Consider the following 26,484-nt stretch of genomic DNA (forward strand, 5'->3'; position numbering starts at 1 on the left):
GAGTTTTCTGAAGTAACTGCCCTAATTTACTCTTGCATGTTTGCTTGCTTAACTGCTTGGATACCTTTGTCCTTGTTTGCCACTGGCAGAAAGGATTCACTTGTGTTTGTACCCTAGAAGTGTACAAAAGAAGTGGAAATATTTTTTATAAGACTATTAAGACACTAAAGGAATTTAGGAAATATGAAGGTGCTCAGTCTTAAATCACCACAGGGTTATTTTTCATGGACATTGTAACTAAAAAAAGTGTGAGTAAAGTTATTTATTTACCTGTCTGTCTATACATACTGTTTTCAAATCTGAAAACACAGAAACTGTAAATGTACTTTAGCTGTAACAGTGCAGGACACTGAACATTTCTCCAGAAGAAGTTAGACTTTGATTGCTAAGATTTAGACCAGCTTCTTCTGTCATTGAAACTGTGCTTCTGCTGAAGAGCCTGAGGGAAGGCAGTTGTTAGACAGCAGCACAGAAAACTATAGAAACAGAATGGGATGCAGGTCCAAATCAAGACTTAAAAACCAGGCTCAAACACTGAAAATATTGATCTGATTCTAAATTATTATTCCTTAAGTAACAATAATTTGACAATATTAAATACAGCATGTGTCTATGCAGTCCATTAAAGCTACAGTCAAGCTTGTACCATGGAGAGAGCTGAGTGTGAATCTGGTTTTGCACCAAAGCAGAACATCTGTCGTGATGCCTCGCTGATCATGGACTTTGCTGAAGTCCACACTTTGCAAGGAACTTAATTTTGTTAGAATTTGATACAATCAGTGGAGTATAAGCAATCACTTCATAATTGTCAGCAGGTCCTTTTCTAGTTGCCTTTTCTTGGGAGCACTATAAACAACCAGTAAATCGGGATATAAAAGCATCTGAGCCTGAACTGGCACGTGGAGAGCAAATGGAAGCAGACACAGGAACGCTGCTAGTGCAGATCTGTCCTTACCACCAATGAGGGAGCAGCCTCCCTGCCATGGTGGGGCAGCTGGAACAGCCTGGGAGAGGAGCCAGGCAGATCAGGGTAAATGCTCCTCACAGACAGCCCCAGCCCCTTGGCAGCAGTACTGGTGTGGTGGTGGTGTCTGGGCAATAACGTTTGGAAAGGAGGTGTGACAGGTCAGGGTAGCATTCCCAGCCAGGCAGAGTCCAAAGCTCTGTGTCCCTCAGTGACCAGAGCAGAGCTTCTCTCAGTCACAGAAACAGAGAGGGAATGAACACCTGGCTCTGACTGAGCCGAGTTCCCGAGGCAGATGGCGGCAGGCAGCTGCTCCCCACCTCTCACTCTGGGGGATTCTCCACAAGAATGAAGCTGCTTTTAGCACTGAGAGACAGGATGGGGTTTTTGAGAGTCAACAATATTTAACCCATCCAATGGAGAGTTAAACTCAAAGCTAAAACCAAGAGCTGAGTTGTAATTGTTCTCCAGACAGCAGTGTGTTGTGTTTGAGCCCATTGGGCCATTGCTGAAGGTGTGGCTTTCCTGACTGCCCTGATGTGCAGGACTGACTGCTCTCCATGCGTGTAAACACTTGAGCTGGAACACTGCTTTTCCACTATATGAGGAAGGTTATTCTTATTTAAGAGGATTATTTGGAAATTGTCTAGTGTTTCATGATGCTGAAATGGTAAACTCATATGTGAGTCTTAACTGTTATATTTCATTGGATTTTGTTTAGCCCAGGTCTGCATGTATTTCACACTGGCATTATTTGGATTAGTTTAACACTAAAAATAATAAACCAGGATATTTTATAATGAGCCCTCATTTCATTGAGGCTGCAACATCAGCCTAAGGCAAAAACAACAGAACTTTTTCATTATTACTTTAATGTAACACTCAATAGAAGCAAAGATACAGGAAAACAAGAATTTTTTTATCATCATATACACTTTAAAGACTTGAGATGTACAGAAGGATTAAAAGATAAAGAAAGGTGTGAACATATTTGAGGTTCATGTAAGGGACAACTCTTACATTTCAGATAAAAATTGAAGTTTTTCATTTATAGCAAAAAACACAACTGGGTAATCTCTAAGTGCTTTATCACCACTTTATATAACAAGATTCATAAATGTCACCTTACTTTTAAAATCTCTTTCCCCAATTGCATTTCCCTTTCCCTTTTGTTGTCACTCCTTGTTGTCACTCTAGCCCAGGCTGCCAAATACAGCAGGTTTAGATTATCCCATGGTGATGCAGTTGCTGCTGGGAAATTTTAACTTATTGTCAGTGCCAATCTTCACTTGATAGTGAAGCCCAAACAAAACTGAAGTCTTTCAACCCCTGTGGATCACTGTTCTCTTTCCAGTGGTTGTGCCATTTTTCACTCATGGGCATAGGTCATTTTTCATAAAGTTTCTGTGACATTTCACCTTACAAATATGCCAAAGTTAGCTAGCTGTGCATGACTTCATAAAGGAATCCATTGTCTCACCAGCATTTCCAAATTGCTTTCAGGTAAGAAGAACACAGACTATAATATTGCATGTTTGAAGAAAATTTTCACTCTGTCTGCACAGGCACATTTTAGAGTATGTTCTGAACAGTTGGAAACAGATGGTTAAAGAATAAAATACAGATCCATCACTAATGAAGGGATTTCTAGTGTAAGACGTGGGTATATCAGGTTCTACCATCATGCAGATGAAAGATTTGCTGATCCTGATAAAATTGTAGTGACTCTTTTAGGACTCACGGCCATCAAATGAACCTTGGCAAGCAATTTTTTCACTTGAACTCTTTGGGGAATATGATACAGTAATATTTTTAAACGTTCTCTCACTAAATGTCCCATTTTTATGATGCAAAACTTGGTGCACTTTTGCTTTGGTCACTTGGTGGATAATTTTTTTGACAGAGTTTCTTTTAAAAGAGCTTATTGCAGTAGAACCCCAGCCTTAGATTTCCACTCAAGGAGGAAACTGCCTCATCTCCTAGTAAATGAGGTACCATGAAATATGCTGTAGCTGATTTTGTGATGTGCCTTCTGTTGCCATCACTTAATCATAAAAACTTTGCAGAAGATGAACTTCCTCAACTGCTGTTAATATGTAGAAAAGTTTCTCACTTGAGCAAGAGAAAAATACAACCGTGCAGAGTGCATTCAAAACCTGCTGGCTGTCATAAGGCACCTCAGTGTTTGTCATCACTTGCATATATTTCATATATAAATTGCCATTTTGTTTTCATTATTTATGTATCTGGCCTATGATTTACCCATGAACACTTACAAAGGGAAAAAGTGATATGTATGAAATGTCCATTAAATCTGTCCTTTAAAAGAATGAAAAACGACAGAACTAGTTGCTGTCTTTGGCTTTTCCATAATGTTCTATTTCCACTTGTTTTGTCTTCTGTATCATCAGTTCTGCCTTAGAATGCAATTTTTATTTATTTGGTGGGGTAAAGTGTATTTTATTTATTACAGTGATGAACACTTTGAATTTACCAACACATTTTCTATTGCTTGTGTACTTAGGTGTTGGGTTCCATTTCAGGGGATCTATTAATAATTTGAAAAAAGTACTGATCAAAAATATACACCCTTCTTCAGAAACAAACACAGGTTTTTTTCTGTTGATGGGAACCTATCTATTTGTAACCAGTTGATTTTGCTGACACAATGCAGCCTAATATAACTGTCATGAAAATTGACCAAACATCTAGGTCAAAAAAAGATGAAAAAATAAAAAGAAAATCTATTAGGAGTTTTAAGTGTACCTTCAATAGCTTTTGGCAGTATCTGCAAGCCAAACAGCTAATTCCAATCCTAGCTACTACTTCTCTGGCACAGTCATATACTTATGTGACAGAAATCTGGGCTTCACTGTTAATAGTAAGATTGGTGCACTTAGTGGATTTCTTTAAAAATGGAGAGGAAAGTAATTGTGATGATATTTAAGAAACAGAGCATTCTTAAAATTTATTTATCCTTTGCAATGGCAGGCTGTTTTTCAGGATTGAGGTTTCATGTAGTAAAATTATAAGTTTTCTGCTTCTTTGTGAGTGAGCAGAACACTTTTAACAGGTGCACCATCAATACTAGCATCCTAGTCAATTACTGACAGTAACATTTAAAGCATTTATCTCTAGCACATGGCAAATCTGCCTCCACGCTAACTGATGGATTTAAAATTATTCATGGTACAACTTGTTATGGCGTGATACTGACACTGAATCATAAATTAGATAGCACCACAATTTTTTTAATTGATTTTTATGAAGATCATTGAAAGCTCAGTGATGTCCCTGTTGCCATGTTTTACATGGTTAGTTGGTGTGCAGAAGCAGCTTGAGACTGGGCAGCTCCTGGTGCTGTGTGTGGCAACGGGGGCTCTGCCTCCCTGAAGCATGAACGTGTGGAATTGTCCATGCTGCTCCCCAGCTGCCTCATGTACAACACGGAAATGTCAGTTGTCTGGGCATTCCTCAAAAATTCTCACCCAAGTGATGAATATTGAACTGCGTGGATCCTTAAACATCCCTTCCAACCCCAGCCATTTTATGATTCTAAGTGTGGATGACGATTATTACTTCTGAGGAATAAAAGCCAATTGAGTCTAGCCACACTTAATTCTGTGAATGTCAATTCCCTTGTTTCCCTGTAAATCACTACAGCTAAATCCTAGCATTCTAGAAGCATCTTTTAAACATGAGTCAGATTTTATATGGCCAAATGTCAGAATCTATGTAAAAATTTTCGGGTTTTTTGTCATTTAATGAAATGCTGAACAACTGAAACTGTATTTTTAGTAAATGTGAAATAATGCCCCACTGATATCATGACACGATATCTATCCTACCTTTATGTGTAAGGTAGAAGTAAGAAAATAGAATCAGTCTGGTACAAAATTTATTATACCAAATGTTAGTGGTCAATTTGCATCAATATTCAATGTCATACCTGTAGAGGTTGAACTGCAACATCAGCTGTCCCATAGCAATGACAGAAACTTTCTCACAAAAAGTGATGCCACTAACATTTCTTTATAAAGCACAGAATCCTGGAAAAAAGTGTTGCAATTTATTCCTGTTATTTTATGTGACAGTACACTCACATAAATATAGTACCCTTTTGAATACCTGAAATATAACCAGTGCAAACCTCATCATATTTGAGTGTTTGGTGGGGGTTTTTGGTATGAAAAATTCTGATCCGAATCATTGCAAAATACCTTATGCATGAGAAAGTAAGAACCCTTAAAAAACTAAGTTTAGCAATGATAACCATTGGATTATAATAATATAAAATATAATATAATGCAGAAAAAGCATAAATTAAGTAAAAACAGGACAAAAAGACCACAGAAGCTTCTGGTGAGTGTCTGGTAGGAGTTATTATCATTATTCTTATTTGGGGCTAATGAAGCTATCAAGGGCATCTGGTTCTTTAGAAGTCCATGGTTTCCACATGCCTGCCCAAGGCAATATTTATTTAATGGTTTCTACAAAATTTTAAATCTCCAAAATTTTCTGTTTTCTAAAAGACTGAATGCTTATTTAGCTTTTGGAAGCACGAAATTGAACGCATGAAGTAAATGACATATTTTTAGATATTTTTCAAAGACTTTGTACGCTGTAAGTCTACTGTCTAATTTTTCTCCTAATTTATCCTAATTTAGGATATTATTGTAATCCATGGTGATAAAAGTTGATTCTGCAATGCTCTCATTTGTATGATTAAAATTAGCAAGTTTTACTGTGCACTGAAATGTAATAAAAGGAATCACCATTCACATGATTAGATCTTATTTGAGGGCACAGTAATGAGCAGTTGAAGAACAGTAACATTTTAAGCTACTGCATCTAATTCATAAATGAACATGAATATAATATCAGCATTTCCACTACTTCTAAAATTGTAGCTCATTTGGAAAAAGACTTTCCTTCTGTCATTTTAAAATTAATAAATTCTTAATCTTTCTATGTATGTCCTCTGATATTCTTTTTTCAGATGAGTTAGTTAAACTTCAATTCTTTCATTAGATGGTAATGTTATTGAGAAGAATAAAAATGCAATGAATTGGGGCATGAATTAAATTTCATTTACAGATAGAGAGATGAAGAGTAGATGTGTCTGGATGAATATGAAGGTTTTGACCAGGAATTTCTCCCATGATATCAGAATGCATATTCTGTGAAGAAATAACTCAGGCTTCAGGGCTTTTTTGAGCTCTGACTAAATTTATGCTGGTAGAAACCAGTTTCATAGCAGATGATATTTTCTGTTATTTCTTTTGACATTAGAAATGGTAGTTTGGTAGTTTTTGCTATGCCTATATACTTTTTAGTCATCAAGATTTTTTTTAATTTGCAGTTGGCAACAGTGGAATTTTTTGCTTTCTCTCATTATCCTCAGCAAATGCACTGAAAGTTATAATAGGTTTTTTTGAGTTTTCAGATTCTGAAGATAATTTTTTTTTTTCAGGAAAATAAATCAGTTCTGGAGCTAATGCCTTGTCTGCTACAAAGTGTCCAAAGAACTATTTAATGGAATTCATATTTTCCCACAGGTTTGAGTCGTTTTGCTGTTTCAAAGACGCTGTGTTTAGAGAGGAAAGGAACCCACAGCCTAACTGAAATTATTTGAGATTCTTCTGCTTGTATTCTTCATGTAGTGCAATTAAGCAGTGGGACTTTTTCTTTGTAGGAAATTGTAGATACTAAAAGTTACATCATGGTGTGAGTGACATGACATCTGAGTAACAGGACCAAAGGGACAAGGGGTGGATTTTGTGTAAATTGTCCATTTTCATTAAGTGCTGTGATTATCTTATTTTACTTTTGTATGTGGAACTTTTGTCTTGCTTTGTTTGGTTAGTTCTGTTGATGTGAGTGTAGGTTCTCCGGTGAATGTGGCTTTTTGCTGATAATTCTTATAAATGTGATTCACAGAGGTGATGGGTGGGATGTGTTGGGTTTGCATGGCTAGAAGAGGGGTTACAGGGGAGGCTTATGTGAGAAGCTCCAGAAGCTTCCTCCATGTCCAGCAGAGCCAATGTCAGCTAGCCAAGACTGAGGTGCTGTTGGCAAAGGCTGGCCAATTATAAATTACGGTAGTGCCTCTGTGATAACATATTTAAGAAGAAAAAAAAGGTTATTGCTCAGATGCAATGGTGGCCAGATAAGAGTGGGGTGAGAACACATGAGAGGAACAGCTCTGCAGACACCAAGGTGAGTGCAGAAGGAGGGGCAGGAGATGCTCCAGGTGCCAGAGCTGAGATTCACCTGCAGCCCCTGGTGCAGGCCCTGGTGAGGCAGCTGTGCCCCTCAGCCCATGGAGGCCGTGGGGGTGCACAGATTCACCTGCAGCCCTGGGAGGAGCCCCACACTGGGGCAGGTGGGTGCCTGAGAGGAGGCTGTGACCCCATGGGAGGCCTGAGAGGAGGCTGTGACCCCATGGGAGGCCTGAGAGGAGGCTGTGACCCCATGGGAGGCCTGTGCTGGAGCAGGCTCCTGGCTGGGACCTGTGGACCCATGGAGAGAGGAGCCCATGCTGGAGCAGGTTTCCTAGTGGGATTTGTGACTCCATGGGATATCCACATTGCAGCAGCCTGTCCTCAAAGGGCTGCATCCCATGGAAGAGCAACCCATGTGGCAGAAGTTTGTAGAAGACTGTTGCCTCTGGGAGGGACCATATTGGAGCAGGATTCCTCTCCCTGAGCAGTGGCAGGAACACCTTGTGATGAGCTGACCATAACCCCCATTCCCCCATTCCCTGTCTCCCTGAACCACTGTAAGAGTCTTTTTTTTTTTTTTTTTTTTTTTTTTTTTTTTTTTTTTTTTTTGTAATAGTCTATTAGTATCTTTAATTATCTCATGGGCCTGTTTAGCCCGTGCCAGTGTTTGGTGAGTGATCACTCTGTTGTTATCTCCACTCTTGGACCCTCTGTTACATTTTCTCTCCCCTGTCCAGCTGCAGAGGGGAGTGATAGACAGGTTTTGGTGGATGTCTGGCATCCAGCCAGGGTCGACTCCTTACAAGTAGGTTCAAAGAGCAACACGTATAAATTCATGAGTTAAAGGTTTCTTGGAAGACATTAAGTGCAAAGACAAAACCTTTGTCTTATAAAGTCCACTAGTTGCAAATCATTGAAGGCTGGCAGAATACTTTTCAGAAGAATCACTGTGTACTTGCCATGTTTCTGTCTTCTCTGCGACATCCACTCAGCCCCTTCACAAAAAAAATCCTGAGTTAGGCTATGGCTGCACAACTTCTTTTGACACCAAGATTTCAGTTCAGCTCATATGCAAGTTTCACCTATGTTGCAGCTTGGCTATTTCTAGCCACAAAAATTCGGATCCCTCCTTCATAATTCTCCATTTGGAAATCCCATTTCTGATGTTTCTCTTAGCAGAGCTTTAATCTATGATCTGCAGTGGCTGGTTCCCACCCCTCCCAGGAAAACAGAAGGATTTCTTCTCTAACTGAAGAGAAAAAATTATTAACTTTGTTTGTTGATGAGCACTTTGGGTTTTTGTCTCCTTGACACATAAGCAAAGAAGGATCAACAGGTTTTGGCTCCAGATAACTCCTTGTGTTAGTATGAGAATTGAATTGAAGACCAGACAGTACAATTTTACAGCAGTAGTTTCAGTTTAGTCACAACACTCTCTGTTTCATGGCAGAGTTGTATGTCATAATAGCAGATAAATTCATTTATTGCCAAAGGAGGCCACACAGTTCTTAATATATATGAAAACTTCCCATAGATTAAAAAGCAATTATGTCAGCTTGTAAGACTTAGGTGGTTGGGTAAGGTGCTCGTCTATGTTCATGTTATCATTTCCTCTCTTGTTCCTCTTCTACAGTTTTAAACAAGTCTAACAAAGCCAGCTTGGTCTCTCATCAAGACCAAGCACACTACTGTGTGCTCTTAGCAATGCTAGCATGATTTTAAAATTCATTTTATATTTGGATAGAATTTTGAAAGTTCTACTTATTTCATACAATTTGTTCTTTATAATCATCATGAAACTACTTTCAAAACATTTGCTGCTCAGAAACAAAGCAACATGCACTATATAATGAGGTTCTAAACATTTATTGTTTATTTGTATGCTGTGCAATAAAGAAAAAAAACCCCAAGTTTTCATTGTTTTGGTCCAACATATGAAAAGAGAATAAGTTTATTTTTGTGATATTTCATATTATTAAAAATGGTTGCCCACACTTAGTGGTAGTAGTCACTATCATACATTGCTTTACAGGCTATTTTGTATTTATACTACTGAGTCTGACATAAGTAAGCACAGTAAAAAAACAAGCCAAATGGCAAGTTTCAAATTTTATAAGCATGCATTAAAATAAACGTGAATTTAAATCAGTCTAAACAAGACTGCTCACTCTCTAATAGACATTAGATAATAAAGGTGAAGAGCATTTTAGAGCATTTTACAAAATGACAGATGTTAGTTATTTTGTGCCTTATATCCAAGTTATAAAATAGAAGTGCTATACTAATGGCATGAGGTTTTTTCTCACTTGTTTTTTTACTGTGTGGGAGGCTGTTTGACTTGAGGAAAGTGCGTAGGAGTTTTTGTTTTTTTTTTAAATAAGTGTTTTCATTCATCTTTCTGTTTTAAAAATCTGGAAGTAAGAGCTGACAGTCCAAAACTAATTAAAGTGATTTAGCAGATAAATTAGATTAAAGCTGTGTTGGATCATTTACCTGCAGTTCACCCATTGTGGTACTTTTTAGTAGGTTTGTTACAAAATGAATGTAAAATCCAGAAAAGCAATTACATTTTCCAATATGAAATCCATCACCACTGAGACTGTTAGTGCGAAAATATCTGAGGTGTGTCTACGTGTAAAACATAAATTCAAAGATGAAACCTCAAACAGCACTAAAATGCAAAATGTACTTTTTTAATAATTAGATACCACAAGTTAAAAGGGCAGGGGTTCCTTATGCTGGGACATGTTCTTCTGAGCATATTTTGATTTTATTACTCTTTCAGTGTGTCTTGGGATTGTGTTTATTCCGAAAGAATAATCAGCACTGCTACTGTTCCAAGCTGCATCTGAGCTGTGCTGAATGATAGTTCATTTAAACCTTGTTTCTTCCTTTCATACCAATTTTTCAGCTTTGATTAGAAAAATAAGCAGTTTCCTACATTACTATTTATAGCCTAGCCGATATTAGAAAGGCAGATGAGGAATGTGTATTTAAAAGTAGCAGTAAATATGATTGCAGAATTGTTTTATTCTCTGCTTTCATGTAGGTTTTTTTTCATGTACCAGAGATATTGTGTGGCATTAGTGGCAAAGCTGTGACATTGTAAGGTTATTTTGTAATTGCTTATTAGATTGGGAAAAAAACTTTAGAAAATTGATATTACAGTAGTGCATGTAGTTCTCAAAATGAAACTTAATTCTAGTCCTGCCAATGGCTTTAAATAATATTTCCCATCCTAAGGTACCATGTCCTACCAGGAAGGAATTGTTAGTAACTGTGCTTTGCTTTATAAGAGCAGAGCCTGGAAGGGGCTCCTCTCTGCACAGCTCAGGTCCATAGTTTTTGGAGGTAAAGAATTAAAAGTGTTACTTGAGCTATGCTTGTGAACCAAAAATTGGCTATTGTAAGCTCTTAGTGCAACTTCTAGCTATTCTTTGCTTACACCAGTGATGCATTTAAAATGTTGTGGTTTTTTGGTTTTTTTTAATGGCTCTCAGAAATATTATCTGCCTCCTTTATTTTTCCTTTTCAATACCTCACATTGCATTTTGCCAGGCCTGTCATTCTTAATGACTTTTTAGATTTTGTTGGAGGAAAAAAACCAGTTGGTATATAAAGCGGACTGTCAAGACAGTGATACCTCAATTAATTCTAATCTAGAAATTCTTGTTTTCAATTCTGTTACCTCAGACATTTCAGAGGTTTTTAGAAATTCTTGCATTTACCAGTCAATGAAGATTTTGAAAGTTTGCTGTTCAGCCTTATTACCCTAGGCAGATCTATACTTCCCAGCTATTGTTTTCAATATCCAAGGCTGACCAAGAAGCTTCACCTTCTCTTCAGAATTATTGATAGTTGATTTCTATAAAATGACAACAACCTGAATTGCAATGCTTTCTAGAGGGCCTGAAAGTATTTTTCCTGGAACACTGTTGTGGTTTAAGGAGCCCAGGAGGCAGCTCAATCCAGTACAGCTGTTCTCTCCCTCCCTCCCTCCCATGGGATGGGGAAGAGAAATGGAAGGTGGAAGTGAGGAACACTGTTTTCATCACAAAAACAAATATAGCACCACACAGCTATGCTTTTATCACAGCTAAAAACAGTGCAGTCATGCCATTGAAATTTACTGTGGAACCTCTGAGATTTAAAACTGAAGAAATAACTTAATAAGTAACAACAAGAAGAAAAGTACTGAACTTCATTAAGTAGCTCTTGACATTATAATTAATGCAGCAAAAGACTGGCCTATTCAACAATTAATTCTGTTCCAGACTATTGGTTAATTTTAGCTATACAAAAGGAAATTTTCTCTCTTTATATTTTGATAGTATGCTCTAATGTCTTAGGTAATTGAAATAAGCTATTGCAAAATGGTAGATAAACTGCTATTTATTAGGTGTGAGCCACAGGCCAGTGATAAATGGAACAAAGTAAAAAATAGCCATCTGTAAAAGATTAGTTATTTTGCTGTCAGTACATCAGACTGTAGGTTTATTTTGCTAGGTGCCAGTTATACTGTATTACATAGTTAGAAATATTTGAGTTTCAAACCTTTTCTTCTAATAAACTCCTGCTGCAGTGCAGACATCAGTGCTTTTGAATTAAAAAAAAAATTGCTGACCAGCCCTCTTGCATATCATGTCCTTTGTCAGCAGCTCTAAGGTCAGAAACAGAAATATACCAGCTGGGAACCTGGAAGGGTTTTTAGCTTCCCAATAGTGAGGGCAGCAGACTTTCTAGCTCCAATACTTTGGGATTCCTGGCATCACACAATCCTGATGAACATCTTGCCTCACATATTTCTGTCTGCCTTAGTAGGCAGCTGACAGAAAGACTATCAAAGGTAAATTTGAAATTGATATCAAACCTGAGGTGAAATATTAATCTCTCAGTTTTGGAATGGGTGAGAATATATGTTCTGGGATTATCATGGATAGAAGAGAAGACAGTCAGAAGTGTTTACTTTGAAGAGAAAGGCATCACTTTCATTTGTTTCCTTATTCTAATACATCAAGGATATCCTTGAGAAGCTGCTATGTGGAAAGATGTCCTAGTCAAATAACTTATAACAATGAACTTCTAAAGCATTTCTGTCTAAATATGGAAAGTAAATTAATATATTTCATATAAATTCTTATGGTTAGTTCCAGTCTCTCTTTAATATTTATATTAAAATATTCCATTCTCTCTTTAATGTTGGAATGTACTGGATGGATTTATGCCTGTATTTCCTATCTAAACTTTTGGTCTGAAAATTTCCATTTTTAAGACAAGAATGAAAAAAAAATGCAGACTATTTTATCTGCTCCTGGTTGATGGAAGTAGCATATATAAAAATGTGCAGTGTGACAAAGTAATAAATAAAGCAGAAAAAAATAAAAATTTACAAGTAAAAAGTTAGTACTTCCACAATGTGTTCCATGGATAGTTTTTAAGCTTTGCTGAAGAAATACCTTCTTCAGCTGTGAGGAAAAAAAATTAGGAGTTAGGGTTTTCCCTTCTAATTTCAATTTGGAACAATAAAACCAAAATTAGATGGTTGCTGGGACCTAGTACTTTGAGATTATTACCATCAAAAACTCACCAAGACTTTCGCAAACTTGAGACAGGTGGTTCTACAGGAATAAGAAATAATATCCAATTACTTTCTTGCAGACATTCATTAGTCTCTGGAGCAAGTAGACCATAATCTGTAAACTCCTGGATGATCTGATGGGTGTCCAGAAGTGTAGGGTTTCCTTCCTCAGACCTGGAGACCAGGGCATTTGCAGATTTCTGGATACTAATTAAGGAGTTGGACCTAGTGGACAGCACAGACTCCAAATTCTTCCTGTTCTGTGTTGGGTTGTTGGGGAAACAGGAGGACAGCCCAGTGTAGGTCACTTTTTAGGATGGGTGTGAGGGGTGAAAGCCTGTCTGAGGACTTTTTAAAGTCATGTTTTAAATGTAATTGTCATTTCTCCCTTTTCTTTATTAGTCAGTTGTCCTTCTAGCTGGGAGCACGATTCCTTCACATGGTGTAAATCAGTTCTTAAGCATCTCTTATCTAAAACATGCTTCTGTCCTGTGAGTTCAGCTGTTATATTTACCAGCAGCAAAGTGTGCTGGTGCACATTATTATGACAGTCTTTTTTCTCAGACCATCCACAGATATTAGTACTAATGTGAGGAAGAGAATTTTGGCAAAGCAGCAGAAGGGGTCATCCATTTTTCAAATGTATTCTTAGTTTACTTTGGCCTCACTAACAAAATATGTAGAATTTCCTAAATCTTATAAAAGAATGACTATTTATCTCCCATCCTTTTCATTATCAAGTTGCAGGGAAGACTGTCCTGATTTTATATTACATTAAAATCTTAAATTTTAAGTTCATTGTCTGTTCCACAAAGAGTTCCGTATCAGCTTTGCAGTGCTGTACTTTTTTTGTAATTGCTACTCAACTGTTCAACAGACAGTTTTCTGTCTCATAACAGAAAACTGCTAAAATTATCACTTTTTCTCCCTAAAAATAAAGTGAAAATCATCCCACTCCATAAGAAAATCATTGACATCAATGAAAGAAATAGTCAGTTTGAGGATCTATGACAGAATATGACATACTATTTTAAAATAGATATTTATTTGAAAATAAGATACCACAAGATGAATTCCTTAGCTCAATAATAAAACAACAGAAAAAAATCAGGCAATTTTTAAATAGTACCTTTGTGTTTTCATAATGAAGCTAGGTATACTTGAGATCTACTGCTGCTTCATACCTTGCTTAAGAAATTCTCTTTTACATGGTGTTGAGGAACAAGGATTACTTTAGTCCTTGAAAAATATCTCTGTATTTGTCTTGTTGCCTGTAAGACATGATTATTCACCTCCTGGAGTCATTTCCTTGTAGAAATATCCATGTACACAAGAAATTGTTTCTTAAGTATTGGCAAATGCTGGAAAATAACTTGTCATTTGCTTTCCATCGTTTGTGTCATTTCAATCAGTGCATTTTCCAAACTATATTCTAGTGTTGTAGCTTGGACACCTGGACTTGAATTGTTATCAAGCAGAAGTCTTGTTTATCTTGAAATTAATGTATTTTAAATCTGCAGTAAGCCACGGAGAAAAGGAAATATTTTGTGTGCAGATACTTTTCTGTAGGATAAAATTATCTCTGTCCTTTCACTGACCGCCTCGCTATTCGTTTAAGTTCAACAACCTGCTGGAGTAGGTCTACTTACACCAATGAAAAGAGGGCAATAGTAGTGCTAAAATCTAATTCTGTACAGTTAAACAAAAGGAAGGTTTTGGCACGTGATGAAATCAATAGACGTGGTATTCTGCACCAAATAGAAAAAGAGTACCAGAAGTGATTTTGAGACAAGATGTTTTTGTCTGGAGCAACCATTTTTCAGATTCCCAAGTAAAGCTAGAGTTGAAGGGGTATTTTGCTGCTTTTTCAGACAGAACCCCAAAATACAAAAGAAATCTTTGCCTAAAATTATCCTGCATGGAACAGAAACCACTAACTCACTCCCTGTATAGATCTGTTCTCCTAAGAAAATAAAGGCTGCAAAAAGATCTGTTCAAAACTGGTGGCTTTCTTCACAGGCCTTTCATTACCTTTGGGAATCAATCTGGGCATGCATTTTTGGTCAAGAAGAATGGAAAGGGGGAAAAAATGGCATTGGAAATGTCGTGTCTGCCCCTTCCTCCCCAGGAAGGATTGCACTGGCCCAAGAGGCAGCAGCCATGGGAAGGCAGTTAGCGTCTTGTCTGCTGCTCAGTCACTTCTGCTTTAATAAAATCATACAATCAGCAAAATCAGCAAATGGTTTGGGTTGAAGAGTTGTGTATAAGCCTGATTGAACTCCCCCTAAAAAAAAAAAAAAAGGCAGGAATATTTTTAAGTAGAACAGGTTGCTCAAAGCCCTGCCTAAAAATCCACGCCAGAGTTGGCACAGACAAGGCAATGTACGGATATATTGAAGAGGTTCTCTCCTTGCTTCACCTACGTCCACAGTAAAGGCTTGCTAACACTCTCACATCAAATCAATGGAAGAAAAGCAAGCAGATGAACTGAAAGCTTTAATTCTGAACATCCATCTCATCTGGAACTTCTACCAGTTATGCTTTGGAAGTGGGAGAATGAGGATTCTACAGTTAAAGACTATAGCCGAGATAAAACATAACATGTCAGAGTATTACAATTTGGCTGAGTAAGGCTGCTGAAAACTTAGGAATTATGGAAGTTAATTCCTTTTCAATTGTCCACCTCATTGTTTTAATCCAGATAAGTTTGCTTACTTGATTGTAATATTCTTTAGGAATTTCATGTGACTGAACTGGCTTGTGCACCCACAATGCTGAGCCCCAACTAAAATACTTTGAAATTAGTGCTGTTGGGATTAAGCAAACATAAATATTTGTAAATGAACATGCTTCCCCCAATTGCTGTCTTGTAATTGCCAAGAAAACAATCAAAGTTACTACAATTCCAATTTTCTATTATTGTTTCATTGTTCTTAAATATTAACACAGTAAATATATTAAAAATCAATTGGAAAATAGTTTTCTAAGACCAACAGTGCATCTGTTGCAGTGTAAATGTTTGAAGTGATCATTATATGTAAGTGTTACTTCTAGCTTTATAATTCCTAAATAATGTAACAGTGATAAATGTTAGGAAATAAAGGAAAGTAATAGGCAAGCTGTCTATATAGATAATTCTCAATTTTTTTATATTTTGCATTTTAGGCTAAAAATAAAAAAAAATTGCATTAGCAAAACTGGGAACAGAAAGCTACTGTTTTTTTAATCCTCAAAGGAAAGGGCAAACAGAGGGAAATTTCTGGTTTTCTAATCCATTCTCTGTTACTAATTTAATTTTTTTATTACTTTAACCCTTAGGTATCCATTTTTGCCTGTTATTTGTTGATTTTTTCCTACCAAGCCCTTGAGTTAGCTACATGATTCCCAAAGGAAGCCGTAGGAAGATGTTAATATAATTAAGAGATGGAGAAAAAATTGCTTTCAAATTCCCATTTTTTTTTTCTCCCTGAACCTGTGAAAATAAGTTCAGATTAAAACTCTGATTAGATTTACACAATTCTTTAAACTGTGTACCTCTATAGCTAAATAATAATAGGAAAGTCCTATCAAAATCTCATCAAAATCTCCCAGGAAAGTAATAAAAACCTGTTGCGTACACAATGTAGCAATACAGAAACTGTGTTATTTACATGAGCACATTAAATTTAGTGTTCTTGAAACTACAGCTTGTGTTTCACTTTTAATATTGATCATCTAATATCTGGTGGCAACCATATGACAAATTAGTCTGCAATGTTATCCAGATGGAAGATTCCTCTTCAACTGACTAAGTATGACACACATTGAAAAAAATCTGAATATTTTTTCCAAATTAAACCTTTATAGCCAATTACTCTTCAAGTATTTCTAAGATCCTTTGGGATAGGAATGTTTATTTATGTGTTCAAGCACCATTGCAGAGAATAAAATTAAACTTAGATTGCAGAGATAAAATTAAAGTGGCTGAAAACACATTGATAGCCCATAAAATAAAACAAAAAAGGCCTTGGAATTTTGATAAGCATAAGAATTATAACATACAATTCAAATATGTACACATTTATCTGAGACTCACTGCAAACCAATAGAAAATTAAGCCATTTGACCCATTCATTTGTGGAACCAAAAAGTGCTCATTACAATGATGATCTCTAGTACATCAACTTGTTATGAAAAGTATGAGTTTTCAAAAATATTATGACAGCTGCCTCTTTTCCCACTGAAAACCAATACTTTATTTCATTTTCTTCTTTTATCAGTTCATTAGATGTAAATCAAAACTGTGAAAGCTCATGTTCAAGTAGATCTTCTGTGATATTTTACAGAACAAATATATTTTTGAGGGAACTTCAAAAGATTTTTACAAGTCTTGCTTCATTAAATTTTGCCATAATATGTGTCACAGCGACCTTCAAAGCAACCAGCATTTCAGCACCAAATGTAGCAGTGCAATATGACAGCTTCAGTTTAAATTATGGTTTCATATTAAGAATCTGTCTTAGACTTTTTTCCCCATAATTGGGAAAGATAGAAATATTTAAATTAAGATATAAAGGACATTCATTTCCCTCCTGGATGGGGTGCTTTTTAAAAATAGATAAAACTCTGGTGTTTTTGCAGGAAGATCATATTTCCTGTCAAATATATTCAGCTTGAAAAAATATTAGATAATAGCTTCCCAATTTCCTCCATGTCAAATTCAGGAAAAGAGAAGCACTTATGCATCATTTTGAATGCAGGTGGTAAAACGCATCTGATTAGGTACAAGTATCAATTAAGAACATTCTTTCCGCTTCGAAATCCAATGCACTTAGGAGAAAAGTAATAAATTTTGGAGATGAAGCTAATCAAACAGAAAAAGACAAATCACTGTGTTGTTTTCAAAACTATGAAAAAACAGGCAGTAAGAGGCTAATTCTGTTTGTGGATTTGGGGTAACAATAACTAGATTGTTTGGGATTTTTTTCAACACAAAACATCTTCATTACTTTTTATCTTTATGTGGAGGTGTCATTTCTATTTTCACAAAATCTTGAGTTGAATAGGAATTAATAATTTTTTTGTCTTTTTCATGTCAGTCTGTTGTAGTTGCTGACACATCTGGACTTTACATGTCTATGCAACATCCAGAAAAATTTACAGAACTTAATAATTACACAGCACATCTCACCTGGACATTTATAATGTTTCTTGCCCATTAACTGAATAAAATTCTTCTTATTCGGAGACAGATAATTTTCATCCTTTCACACAGACACAGTAGTTGACTAAATTTTCTTCTTCTATAAATTAATGCAGGTATAACTTCGCTGCTGTAAAACAACTGAGGGTATTGGGAAAAAAAAATTATTCCTCCTTCGTAAAATGTGAGATTGGAAGAGGAATATTGTGAGCTACAAAATAGGAACATGAAAATATTTATTTCTTTGTTTTGTTCCTTTGTTTATGTCTTTGTTTTGTGCTTTTTCACAAAGCATGTTAACATCAAACTGATTTACTATGATCTTGTTTTTTCAGACATGCAGCTAACTCTTCAAATTCTTTGTACTTAAGGAATGCTAAAACTATCAACAATTTTTTTTCTTGAAATAAATCTAATAACATATTTGCATTGAGTTGATCTGCTTATTGAAATACAGCTGTCAAAGGAGATGGGTACCTCTAGGCACTAGGTGATGACAATTGCTATATGCTTCAGATACCTAGGGAATCATTAATTTCCTTTATGTTAAATGGTCTGCATCTCTCTTAGTTTCTGTCATGCAGTCTTAGCAGTGGTACACAGAGCAGAACAAGTCACACAAAAATCACAAGCCAGATCAAGCCATGAGGGCATCTAGCTCAATATCCTGTCTCAGAGAAAAAACAGTCACTCTTTAAAATGGATATATAACACAGGACAACAGAGATTTTTCCCCAAGTGCATTACTTCAGCTTCCACCAATCAACGAGAATAAGGTTTCCTGACCTGTGGTTCCATTGTATTTGCTAGTCTGGTGGATTAGTTTCCCTTGTTCTTAATTTTTCATTATTTTTATATACTTTTGACCTACATAATATCTTTTGGCAAAAAATTACCCCAAACATTCTGCAAAAAGTTAATAAGAATTTCCTTTTGTTTTGCAAGCCTGTGACCTGATAGTAACAATAATTGAGTAATTGAATTCCCTTACCTGCTGTGTTCCAAGACATGGAGCTGCCATTTCTTACTCACATTTTCCTTTGCATGTTGAATAGGCTTGTTCTGTTTCTCCATCTGGAAGCAAGGCCATCCCTTTGATCATCCCTATTTCTGTTCTGTGTTTCATTGTACCTGTGCAGATGCATGCTTGCTGAATATCTTCTGCTTTATTTTCCTAATTTTTTTAAGTCTTTTCTTCTATTACTGTTCCACTTGTATGGCAGTTTCTTTCAATGAAAATGAATTGATGTCCTGCTCTAAGGATTGCTTATATGACCCACTGCCCTTAGTGCTTTTCTCTTGAGTCTTCAAATTAAATGTACTGTCTTTCTGCCATTCAAAGGCCCTAGCAGTCTGCAAAGTAGGAGATTAAGTCAGTGATCTGATTTCAGACCTCCCAGTTGGCAGCAGAGAGCTTTATCAAAAAGGCACCAGGCCGGCCTGATAGAGGAAGACTTGTGCATTTTATTTTGTAAGGATTTTGTGCTTTGTTATGCTCGAGTTCAGTTACAGCAGGCAGGAGACTTTTGTGCATTGAGACAAATGAATGAAAGCAGCAAGGGTAAGATTTATTTTGTTTCATATTTTATTGTCTTGAAAGAGCTGAACTCAGCTAATCAGTTATTTCATAGGAAATGGTTACTGTATTTCTGTACTGGTGTAGGTGCGTGTGATGCTTTATGAAACACCCAAGTCAGATTTCATGTGCACCAGACATAATCCCTAGGAATTTTCTGAATCATATTTATTTCACTTTGATTTTCTTCACACCATGAACATAAGATAAAAGAATGCATTACTCTAAGGTGGTTAAATCTGGTTGCCTGGGATATTCTGTGAGCATGATATTGATAGAACAGATCATGCATTCATCAGACCCTTCATATTGATTCTTAACTGACTTTCTGCCTGCTGGGAACACCTCCATTCTTGATAATATGGAAAAGGTTTGCTGCACTGCTTGTAAAAGTTTTTATCACCTGTGCTTCTATTACAGTCTCTGAGTGATGGAAAAGAAGAACAAGCACAGAATTTGTCCATAGATTTCAGAAGATGTTTACCATTGTAATTGAAAGATACAAAAAGCAAATTCAGAGTTTAATCCCCTGACTAAATATTCTGATGTCCTGTTCAGTTCACATGTTTAACATTTCAACTCAAAACTACTGTACTAATTTGGTTTTGCCTAAAGAAAATCCTTCTGCAGGTTGTCTATCTCTGATACATAAGCAACAAAAATGAGAATTATTAATCTGCCTTCAGATATTGCTGGCATACATGTTTACACCTAAACTATTGACTCTCAAGTCCTTTTATAGCAAATAGAGAGAACTAGGCAGGTTTAAATCATGAGGATGATTTGGGTGAGGATAATCACATCCTAGGATTACTTATTTACTTTAATTATTAAAGAGGACCATGGACTTGTCTACAATCTACCCTGTAGATTGTAGACAAGCTTAGTCAGATGTTTGATCTGATTTTCCTATCAGAAGATGTATGCATTTCTTCTCTTGCTAGGATTTTGTGATGTTAAAAGTCTTTCTTGGTTCTCATTTGAATTTATTTAGTGATGGTTGGTGCAGTTGATGACTCTTAATGTCTTCAGGACTGAAAAATATATTTTAAAAAGAATTCAACAGAATAAAATCAAATTCAAGCTAAGCCAGTCTTGTAATAAAAAGTGAAGAATGCAAAGGGAAAATAAGATGTAGGAGTGGAAACAGATTTATTCCATTTTAGTAGCAGTAGAAAATTATATCCTTCCCCTTACTCCTCTTTATTTTCTGACTAAGACAAAATCAGGTAGGACATAATAGAAGCTTACTGGTGTTTCTCAACTTTTTCTTGTTTTACTGTGTTATTGTGAAAATTTTCATAAATAATATCCCATCTAATATATTTATTTCAGTAGAAAATTTGAGTCTTCCATTAAATTGTTAAAGTAGAAGTCTTAGTAATATGTGTTTGTCAGGTAATTCAGACCCCACTCTCTGGTCTCTCTTGCAAATTTTTTCTCTGGAATTGTTTGTAATCTTTTTTATCCTTAAAATGTGAGAAATTTTCTCTTTCTTCCTGCATCCAAGTTAATTGTTTTGAGAACCCCTTAGGCTGCATGTACTCACTTGGAGACCATTGCCTCAGTGGAAGAGAGTCCTTGTGATCAGAGACAGAGGTGACAGTGTCAGATAGTGGACCCAGGGTGGAATTAGGTTCTTCTTGTTAGCCTGTCCTGTGAAATATATTAAATACTAAATTATTTATTGCCAGCAATCATCTTAAAATATGAAGAACTGTAAATATTGCTAGGAAGCAGTACTAAAATACTGTCCTGATGTGGTAGAGAATTAGCTCATTGTAGTTCAGCAGATGCTCTTCTTTGGATCTGATGTGTGCAGCCATGGTCAGTGCTTCATGGCACTTTAATTTCTGCTAATTAAGAGTTTAGTAGAATGAGGGAAGTGGAAAAATTTTGCCCAGACTGGCAGCTTTGCCTATAGTGTTCTCTCAGTGTACTGTATCACAGACGTAGGTTTTAGGTTCTTAATACACAGACTCAATCTGTTTTCTCCCACTTAGACCCTCCATCCAAGCAGAAGACTAATCCCTGTGCTCTCAATGACCTCTTTACTGATGTTGCAGACTTGCAGCAGATTGCAGCTGTGGTACAGCTGTGGGGCAGAGAATGACTGTTAGGGATCAGCAGGCTGATGGCCTGCACACCGTAGGGAAGAGGATGTGCTCTGCATCTTGGCATTTCTGGATGGCTTTTTTTTTTTTGCCAGGTATGCATTTGTTTCTGATGCAGTTGCTGTATTTGCTGTGTCTCTTCTGCTGATTTCTGAGAGGACTTCACAGCGCTGGTGATGGAGGCCTAGGCTGCTCTGGGCACAGCCCTGCAGATGTAGGCAGGACTGCTGAAATAGAATCTTTTCTCAGTAGTTTTGACTATACATCAATGCAAAGACTTCTCTGGATGGAAGGCGCTGGATCCCCTGGAAAGTTTTAAATCCTTAGGGGAGATCCCTCTTTTGAAGGGAGCTATCCTTCCTAAAGGAGTAATGATATTGTCCTTCCTTTCAAGATTGCCCAGAGAGACCATGATCTCTTCCCCTCCTCATTCTTCTCCCCCTTCCCTTCACCTAGCTGAAAGAAACTGCACAGATGAATTTTAATTTAGAATATAAATTGTGGACAGCTACTCTCCAAATTGACCAGTTGGGATTTTTTTAACTACCTAATAAAAGACATTTTAATAGCTTTGTTGCTCAATGTACCACTACATTGTGAGTACTGAACTACACTGAGATTTCTAAAGGCACTGCACTTCAAGAATAATTATTAAGGTTGAGTGCACAGAACCTCCCTGTGAAGGATAACAGAATCACCAATTTTTGAGGGTGGAAGGGAACATCATCTTGAGACCATCAAGTCCAACCCCCTGCTCAAGCAGAGCAGAATCACCTAGCACAGGTTTCCCACAACCATGCACAGTCTGGTTTTGAAAATCGCCAGGAACTGAGACCTGACAAACCCCTCTGGGTAACCACTCTCAGAGTGAAACAGAGTTCCCATGTGTTCAGGTGTAATTTCTTGGGTTTTGATTTGTTCCCTTTGCTATCAAGTGCACTGCTGAGAGAAAATTGGCCCCCTCTTTGTCACCCCCGTGTGTTTACAGATCCACCTGTAACATGTGTTAAGATCCACCTGAGCTGTTTGCTCTGCAGCCTTAGGAGTCCTGGCTCTCTCAGCCTTTCCTCACGTGAAAGAGAACCCAGCCCTTAATCCTGTTTGTGGCCTTGCACTACGCTGCTAGACCTCCTAGTACTGTTTCTCTTGAAAGTATGAATATAATTAGGAAAAAAACACTCATAATCATGTAGGTCTGCTTCTGATTTGCAATGCCACTGACCTTTTTTGCATCTCATATCTTTTTCCACTTTCTCCAACAATCCTGACTTTTCCAGACCTATGATTTAGAAACGTAACTAGTCATTGCTGTTTTTCTTTTGCTGTCAGGGTGTGGTGTTTTTTAATGACTGTCCTTCCACATGTGCTTATTTAGCTAGGCCTTTCAATTTGTCCTTTTTTTCTTAAGTCAGTTAAAAACAGCAGAGCATAAACAGTGGTCAGATTCACAAACAAAAAATTAATAAAGTGAATACAATTTTTTTTGTAGTGCTAGTCCTGCCTGTGTGTAATCATCATTCACAGATCCATTGTATATTTTTAGTTCATTAAACTAAAAATTTCTTTGCAAAAATATTACCTGAACTCAAAAAAAATTTTTTTGATGCTTATTCCTTATTCATATCCCTGGTGATCAGTCTGGGAAATCTTCAAGGTATTTTGCTTAAATAGGTTTCTTGGGGCATTGGGAAGACATTCTGCCTAACCTCAATTAGTTTTAGCTTATTTTTTCTTGCATTCATGATACTATTATCATGTCTAAAGGGTAAAAAATAACCCAAAAGCCATAATGACTAAAGTAATGAATGCAATAAACATTGTAAATGTTAAGCCTTCACACTTAAAAATTTTCTCTTAACAATTATTCATTTCCAGACTAATGTAGTGGAAAAATGCATATTCTGCCCAATGGCATTCTCTTTATAATTTCAAACCCCACAAATTTGAGTATTCTGAAAAAGAAGAAAAACTGGGTTTGCCGTCTAGAAATAACAATTAAAAGCACTTCACAGACATGTCAAAGGACAAAAGTTGTGTACTGACACATCTGTAAAGAAAATTTATGACACTCTTTTTAACTTGCATCTTCTAGCATTAGTCTCTCCTATAATGGTCTTTTCACATCTGGTAATAAGCAGATGCTAGAACTTTTTCATTTTTTATGTATTTGATTTGAATGTTTGAAATTAAAGAAATTTATATACATGCTCAGCAAATAATATAGTTGATGATGCTATTCACAGGTATAAAAAAATGGATCTCTCTAAAGTGCCTGCATTTTATAACTTTATTTTGTAATAAATTAATAAAATTATCTTTTTGTTGTTCATTTCAGACATAGCACTGTTTTTTCCATCCTTCACTGGAAATTCTTATTTGGAGCTACCTTCTCTGACATCTGTATCTGATACCAGGACTGCATCTGGGCAGGAAACAAGCAATGTGACAACTCTGTACTTGACAGTGAAAACAACTGCTCTAAATGGCACAATTCTTTACAGTGAGTACCAAAGATACTTGAAGCTAAGTATCCGTTTTAGCTCCTTCAGGTCTTTATTAACTTTAGTGTACATCAGCTGGCATTTCATCTTCAACAGCAAAATGAGTCATTAAAATGCAGTAGAAGCCTTTTGGTATTCTAATGCATGCTGCATTATAGGATTTGAACCATTGTTCCTTGTGTTCCTCTGGAAAGTTCTTTAATTTATGAGTCATTGAGCAAAACATAATTTTCAAGAGAAAATGCTGCTTCCTGAAAAAAAAGAACACAGTAAGCATATGACTTTAGTTGTAAGTTTTACTGCTTTAAAATACAAATGTTGAAGAAGTTTTGAACAACTTATAGAGAAACAACTTCTCTGTAGTTGGATTGAGTCTCGCTTTTTATAATTGTGATCTTGGTTCCAAATTCTTGATTTATAGAACTATCTTAGGTTCTGCAGTTTTGCCATATTTTGAAGCACTTACTGTGATTTCACACTTCAGAGAATTCCTTTGTGATCCCCAGAGAGTATACGTGCAGACTTGGATTTTTGCCTGTTAATACTACATAAAAAAGTTTCTTCTTGCCTGCATATTTCATTCCTCAATATATGGCGTAAACTTCTGAGACAGAAGTACACTTTTCACGAGTCAGCAAGAAAAAATAGACTTCTCTGCCAGTTGAGTATTTCATTATATATTTTATCTTGCAATTTCTTGCAAATGGAAAACATGGAAAGTGAGGTGATTTCTTCCCAAGAAGAGCTGGAAAATATGATTATTTGATAGATTTACTCCACAAAGACAAAATCAGTAGGAGCATTTTCAGTTCACTGCAACTTCCTAGAGTTACTCTACACAAGAAATGTTGTTGATCTAGCATGAATAATTCTGATTAAATTTTTTTGCATTTATATTAATCTGGTAGTAGTATATGTGAATTCATCTGAACTATGTACATATTTATAAGGCAGGGTTAAAAGTAATATAAGCTTTGTGGCATTATTTAATTATGCCTTTTTTTATTATCTGTACTAGATATTTTTTAGATGTGAAACACTCTAGCCCCAAACTGAAAATTAATATTTACTTCTTTCCAAAATGGCATTTTAAGTCCTTGTATTTTAAATCTGGGCTGTTGCTGCAGCTGCCTAAGCTACAGTACTGCAAAATTTGCCAAGAATCATGGATAAGTGGTGATGTTGCAGTTCTTTATATCAAAATGTTTTATACTTGTTAGTTATTTCAATTTCAAGAGGAGTTATTTGCCCTTGAAGAAGAATTCAATGAAGATTATTGGAAGTATTTTGAATATATTTGGCATTTAGTGATTTTGTTTGCTTCATCACTGCAGAGTAATTTGGCGCCAGCCAAAGTTAATCTTGCTATCTACACATAAGCCCTGAGTAAGCATCTCTGTGAACCAAAAATCTCAAAGAACTCCAAACCAAAGAGAAGAAAAAGAGGAATATTCTCTCTGCTAGACTCAGGAGGAACTTGGGAGGAAGTGGTGTTTTTGGAAGCTAAAAGAGTCGCGTTTGTTCAGCCTGGAGAAGAGAAGGCTCTGGAGACACCACGTTCCTGTCTTTAAGTATTAAATGGGTGCTCTAAGAAATATGGGGTTAAACTTCTTAATTTCCTGTTGCAACAGGACATGGGGTAATGTTTTTAAACCAAAAATCACTAAAAGAGTGTAAATGTAGACTAGATGTAAAGATTTTTTTTACAATGAGGGGAGCAGGGTACTGGAATGGACTGTCTAGAGAGGTGGTCAATTCCTCATCCCTGGAATCATCCAAGTCAGGTTTGAGAAGACTCTGAGCAACCTGCTCAGGTTGAAGACGTCCCTGCTCATTGCTAGTGGTGAACTAGATGACCAATTCAAATGACTCTACGTATTTTCTTTTCTAGATAATGTGCTCATTTTGCATCTAACCTAATTAGATATTTAAACCTAATATAACCTGTTCAGCTATTAGTTCATACCGTCTATGGAAAATTGTTAACATGGTATTTTTCAGGTGTTTGGAGAGATTTTGTTACAGCAGTATTTGAGGACTTCACATTCTTTAGAATATAAATGTTTCCACTTTCTGGAATGATAGAATGACATTAGTGGAGAACCCCAACATTTTTACCTTTCCAGTTATCCATATTGAGACTTCCATGGGCTGTGTCACAGCTCACTTCTTATCCCTCCAAAAAGGAGCCAGTGTGGATCAGGATTAGTGGAACGAGTTCAGCCCTCACCCTAAAATTGAGCTGGGGTAGCTCCAGCAACTCGGGATAATATTTGTACATTTTCTCAGACTGAAAACTCACCTTTTCTTCACAGGTTCTCAGTACCATGTCATACTTGCATTTT

The 26,484-nt window shown here is 36.4% G+C and overlaps 1 protein-coding gene across 1 annotated transcript in view; it reads left to right on the forward strand.

Moving 5' to 3' along the window:
• EYS (eyes shut homolog) overlaps window positions 1-26,484 on the forward strand; it is a 701,217-nt gene that overhangs the window by 533,813 nt on the left and 140,920 nt on the right. The window contains exon 38 of the mRNA XM_058021581.1: window positions 23,974-24,138. Coding sequence (XP_057877564.1) covers window positions 23,974-24,138 — 165 coding nt within the window. The remainder of the gene's footprint in view (window positions 1-23,973; window positions 24,139-26,484) is intronic.

This window comes from Melospiza georgiana, chromosome 3 (genome assembly GCF_028018845.1).
Source record: "Melospiza georgiana isolate bMelGeo1 chromosome 3, bMelGeo1.pri, whole genome shotgun sequence".
Classification (NCBI taxonomy): domain Eukaryota; kingdom Metazoa; phylum Chordata; class Aves; order Passeriformes; family Passerellidae; genus Melospiza; species Melospiza georgiana.